At 45.2% G+C, this 6,000-nt stretch overlaps 1 protein-coding gene across 6 annotated transcripts in view; it reads left to right on the top strand.

Moving 5' to 3' along the window:
- Positions 1 to 5,227, top strand: part of ADGRL3 (adhesion G protein-coupled receptor L3) — a 401,888-nt gene extending 396,661 nt beyond the window's left edge. For all 6 annotated transcript variants that reach the window (XM_030449718.1, XM_030449717.1, XM_030449722.1 and 3 more), the window contains one exon: positions 2,801 to 5,227. In XM_030449718.1, the coding sequence (XP_030305578.1) occupies positions 2,801 to 3,606 (806 nt within the window). In that variant the 3' untranslated portion in view covers positions 3,607 to 5,227. The remainder of the gene's footprint in view (positions 1 to 2,800) is intronic.
- Positions 5,228 to 6,000: the final 773 nt, after the last annotated feature.

The raw sequence follows: 6,000 nt of genomic DNA on the forward strand, positions 1-6,000 counted from the left end.
GTTTGCTTAAACCCCAGTGTGCCACAGATGATTGCAAACTGGGAATCTGAGAGTCATCCCTGACCTGTCATCTTCATCTCTGGCTCTTGTTTTCAACACTTTTCTCTCAGAAGCTTCATTTAGCAATGACATTGTTCAAACTTTTTTTTTTCTTTTGGTTTTTTTTTCCTAATCCATGTAGTTTGCCATGTGTTTGTTTTTTTTAAAAAAGAGCAGAATTTGTAAAAACCAAAGTTTGTAAAATTACAGCAGGCCCAAGATGAGCAAAATCATACTCTTACAAAGCACTGGTGCACAGGATGGACAGCAGTGTTGGCAAGGAAACAGATATTGATTTCAGTTGCCAGGGGTTATTATAACCAACAGTAAGTAAAGCCATTCCTTTTAAGACTGTGGAGGTGATGTTGACAGTCTGATGCCTGTCTTTTCAAGCTTACTGTGACCAACTTGAGGCTTTTCTTAAATTTCCAGGCATTATTTCTTGATCTGTGTTGCACGCTGAATATTTTATAATGGCGTTGAAAAAAACATTTTAAATGTGATAACTTTTTGAATAAAAATGTAGTCTGCTGAATATTGCGCATAAAATATCTTTTCTGTCTAAAATGTCAATACTTTTAACCTGAAATAAACCATGTAACAAATTCATGTATTCTGGGCAGTGGAAATTATTTCCAATAACTCTCTTTTCTGCATATCATCAGTTTGCTTTTTACTCATGTTTCTCCTACTGTCGCTGTAAGCTTACTTGTTGTTTTTTCTTTCCTTTTCTTCATGCTGTCGTTTAGAGCCCTACAGAGAGACAAGTATGGGAGTAAAGCTAAACATTGCATATCAAATGTAATTTTTTTTAGTTCACTTTTATTGCATCACATATAGATGATGTAGTTAATAAAGGAAATTCATCTCACAGTTTTGGAATCTGAGGATATGAATATACATATGTATATATACGTGTATGCGTGTGTCTGTGTATATATATGTGCATGTATATATATATGTATGTGTACATATATATATGTATATAGAGATGAGATTAGATGATGCTTTCCTTGTTGATTTTTCTTTTTTGTGGTATCGTTTACCCAGCCTAGTTTCTCATATAACTGTGCAGATGATTTTTTCTTTTAAGCTTCATGTTTTTATTTGCCAGGCCATTGCATTTTTACGAGTGCTTTCATTGCAGACCCCACCCTGTCCTCACCTGTGATGCCTCCATTTTGTGTTCCCACCATACCCCAGCCCAGTGCATTGGCAGCAGTTGTGCAGTGCTCAGCACCTCAATGCATACATTACTCAACACGACCATCAGACAGATGCTGTTGTATCCATCATCCATTATGTACAGTCCTCCCCCTAAAATTGTCACTTTTCATTTCTCCTCAACCATCATGACTTGGTTGGAGAGCTTCCACTGTGAAAATCAATGACTTTGCTCTCTATCTGTGATGGTTAGTTGATTTTTCTGGCATAGTTTCCTGATTTGTCGGGCACCTGAGGACACAGGAGCACCCTCTAAGCATCAGAGACCTAAAAGGTGACTGATAGATTTGGGGCATTCACTCAAAACCAAGAAGAAAAGCCTGCAGTAGCACTTCCCAGCCCTTGACACGCAGCAACTTCTCCATCGCAGATAAAGACCAAACCCTGTGTTTTCAGAAAGCACACATGCCATGTCACAAGCATGGTATGAGCAGCTCTTCATCTGAAACTGTCACCTACAGGCTCCTCTGATTCTCTCCAGTTTGCTGGGAGTTGCTTGCCATTTTTTAGCAGTGCCTGGAGCCCTTAGCTGAGAAGTCAGTAGGTTATTTCATGCATCCCTACACCTGCACTCTTCCCAAGGAGCCCAGAAATCCCAAAAAACAAAGTGTCAGCTTAACTGCTGGGCCTGGTTTTCTTCTTCCCTGCCCACATGTGCAGCATTGCTCTCAAAGTGGTTCCCCACCATCTCCCATGGTGTGTTGGGAAACTGTCCAGCTCCAGCCCTACCTTGGCTGTGCTGAGACACAACAGAGGTGCAATAGACTGTTAGCTTTGGGGCCCCCAGAGATGATCTTATTTCTCACAGGTTCCTCCAAGCCCACCACACCGTGGAAGAGATGGTACCTCCTGTACTTTCCACTGATCCCTCCCCTTTCATGCAGCAAGCGAAATGGGAGCTGGTTTTAAAGGTTTCATGAAAAGCCACAGCAGCCACTTCCAACCTCAGTTGCATTAGAAAATCCCCCCCTGGCCCTTGTTTTGGCCCAAAAGAGCTCGGGCCAGGAAGCACTTTGTGTCCAGGCCTTGGTAACCCCTGAATCCTGCCACTGAGGCCTAATGGCTTCCTCCTGGCCACCTGCCCAGCAGAGCAGGGGAGCACTTCTGTGTGTTCCCTCTGGGAAGGATGCACTGTCACACAAAGTTGGGGCATGATTACCTGGGCTGTGAATGCTTCTCCCTCATCTTGAGGGGGGGGGGGTGAGGGAGCCCCTTCTTTCAGAGCACCTGGAGCCAGGGCAGTTGGGACCACCCCAGGGCCACTTTCTCTTTTTCTCCCCTGTGAGTGCGTAGAGCAGAGCACAGAAGGTTACAGCTCCCCTCCAGCTGTGACTGCACCACATCACACACTCGGTGGCACGTTCTGGGTTGTTTTTTTTTTTTCCTGTGGGAAGACCATGACCGGGTAGCTGGACTCTGCCCTCCCTGCTGCCAAGCCCCAACAGCCGCAGCAGCCTAGGAAGGGGGTTTGAGTGTGCACATCCCGCGTGAGTGTCCTGTTTGTACAAGTCACCCTCTCTTGTGTGATGTTTTTCAGAGGGGCTTCTGAACAATGCCAGGGATACAAGTGTCACGGATACTCTACCACTGAATGGTAATCACGGCAACAGCTACAGCATTGCCAGCGGCGAGTACCTCAGCAACTGCGTGCAAATCCTTGACCGTGGGTACAACCACACCGAGAACGCCCTGGAGAAAAAGATCCTGAAGGAACTCACCTCCAACTACATCCCCTCCTACCTGAACAACCACGAGCGCCCCAGCGAGCAGAGCCGCAACCTGATGAACAAACTCGTCAACAGCGTGGGCGGCGGGAGCGAGGACGACGCCATCGTGCTGGACGACGCCACCTCCTTCACCCACGAGGAGAGCCTGGGCCTGGAGCTCATCCACGAGGAGTCGGACGCCCCGCTGCTGCCCTCCCGGGTGTACTCCACAGACAACCACCAGCCCCACCTCTACGGCAGGCGACGTATCCCGCAAGACCACAGCGAGAGCTTTTTCCCCCTGCTGACCGACGAGCAGGGGGAGGAGCTGCAGTCCCCCAACAGGGATTCTCTCTACACCAGCATGCCCGCCCTGGCCGGCATGCCCGCGGCGGACGGCGTCGCCGCCGGCACCCAGACCGACCCCCCCGCGGCCAAAAGCGGCGGCGGTGACGCTGACGATGTGTACTACAAAAGCATGCCCAACCTCGGCTCCAGGAACCACGTCCATCAGCTGCACACGTACTACCAGCTGGGACGGGGCAGCAGTGATGGTTTTATAGTCCCCCCAAACAAAGAGGGAACCCCCCCGGACGGCAGCGCAAAAGGACCCGCGCACTTGGTCACGAGTCTATAGAAGACTCAGGAAAAAAAAAAAAAAGAATAAAAATGAAGCAAATGGACAACAAAAAGCCCCTCCATAATGCTCGGTTTACTCTTTTGAGTTAATCCAAACGGTGGTAATATTGTGTGTACTCCTGAATCTTCATGCTGTTTGAAAGGAAACTCTTGGACTTTTTTTACTGGAATTTTTAGGCCAGCCCGGAGAGGACAGTAACTGCTGCCCCCCCACCCCTTCTCCCTTCATCCTCCTTCCCTCCAGACAGACTTCATTATGTTAATGAAAGAGATAGATAATGGCACACTTTGTGGCCTTCTCAAGTTATGCTGTGTTTGTTTAAACAATCCTTGATGCTGTGTTGCTCTTAATACCAAGGACCCGATTTAAGAGGGGGTGGGGGGAAAAAAAGCAAAGAAAAATAAACGAAAGGCCAAAAATGTGCATTTGAAACCAGTAGCGATGATGCATCCGGGTGGTAGTGCTGCACAAAAACAAGTAACAAAACTCTTTCTTACCTGTCCAGATCACGTCATGGGTTTTGGTCACTCACAACTTGGTCTCACCACAGTTCCCATGGCTGTGGGAGCAAACAAAATGAAAACAAATTTAATGAGATGGAAGGGAATCCTAGAATTCTGTGCTAAAGGCATATTTTATGTTTTGCTGTATTAACGGATGATAAAAACTAATGGCAGAAAAAGAGAAGCAAACAATTTCTATGTAATGTACAGATACTAGCATTGCACATATAGTCTGCTTTCTGTTCCTCCAGAACTTGCGTCCCTGTTAATGTAGTGGAAAAAAAAAAAAAAAGAACTTTTTTCTGTTGTGCTGGTCTTGTAAGTTTGTCTACCAGTAGGAGCAAGGCTTTTCATAACTCCTCCTCCTTTTTTTTAGGTTTTGGTTTGTTTTTTTTTTTTTTAAGTTTTTGCTTTGTCTCTTCCACTACCCCTTCCCTCCATTCCCTCCCCATCTCAGTAAAAAATAAAGTCTCACTGGGGGAATAAAATAAAAGCAAACATCACTTTGTAAGGACCGTTTTTGGTACCACCATCACTGTTTCTTTTCAGCCAAGGCAATCTCTTTCTTTCCTCTATAACTTTTTTCAGCTGGCATGTTGCAGACAGACCTTCTGGCAGACTAGAGAAGGGCAAACTTTCCCATTGACAGTGCACAACCCATCATGACCATCCAGGGGCTGAAATTTGGGGGTTTTATAGTCACAGCAGGGCTTCCACAGTAGCTGGCCGTAACCCTGGAGGAGTGAAGGGCCTTCATGGCTCCATCTGGTCCCTTGGTTTAGGCACTTGTACTGCAGTGGTTAAAAAGAAAATGGATTGACACATAGAGAACTAAAAATTACTTTGCAGTGAATTTAAAAAAAAAAAAAAAAATTAAAAGTCTTCAGTTCATTATTTTTCCTAACAGGAAATTTATTTATTTGACAGGATTTTTAAGTAACATAGGCTTTCTGGAGGTAAATTAGCAGCACGGAGTATGAATTCTTTTTTTCTTTTTTTTTAATTTATGATCCATTTTGTATGGTCTCAACAGTTGAATGACCTCATTACTAATATTTGTTGTAAAAGTGAAGCTTGTTTGCCAACCAATAAACAACTGATCACAATTTAGAAGATACTGTATGTATGTACTGTACAATTAATTTTTTGATGTTGTTCCTCTCTCCATTACTGTCTCGAGGGTGTCTCCACTCCTTTGTGGCATGGGTGAGCAGTGCCAAAGAAAGGAGGCCTGAGCTGAGCATGTTCAGCACAGGGGTGATGCAGCAGAGGCCAGGGGCACTGGTGTAGGGGTGAGAACAACACCCGCTGACATTGGTTGCAGGGGATTCCAGGCCTGTTTGGTACCTACAGTATGAATCAGCCAACAACACAGGGATGATTTGAGTGTAGTACTTCATGTGTCATACCATTTAATCACTGTAATTAGTTTTTGTTTTATTTTTTATTTAATTTTGGTTCTTCTGACATTAAAAAAGTGCTGTCCAGGGTTGACTTTGCATGATGCTCAGTGCTGCTCAGCAGGGATTTTCCTGAGGAAGAACCAGGGGGTGGTGGTATTTGGTGGTATCCATAACCTACAGAAGAGTCTCATTGGAGTCACCTGAGCACTCGGGCCAAACCATCTTGGGGAGGAAACTTCAATTCTGACTGAGCAGTGATGACACTTGGGCCTCTTGCTGGGTCTAGGTTTTGGCACGGCAGCATTTCCAACTGGAAGTCTGGGAATCACCTGGCTTCCTAGCAAGGCATCCACTGACCTGCTGGATCATGTTCATGCTCTTGATGCTGCTTCCTTGTTTCATTTTATTTTCCATTTTCATTTTACTTTCACTGTCGTAGACTCCAAAAAAAATAGTTTTCCAGGGATGTGGCAGGATTAAATAAA

The sequence above is a fragment of the Calypte anna genome, chromosome 4A (assembly GCF_003957555.1).
Source record: "Calypte anna isolate BGI_N300 chromosome 4A, bCalAnn1_v1.p, whole genome shotgun sequence".
NCBI lineage: Eukaryota > Metazoa > Chordata > Aves > Apodiformes > Trochilidae > Calypte > Calypte anna.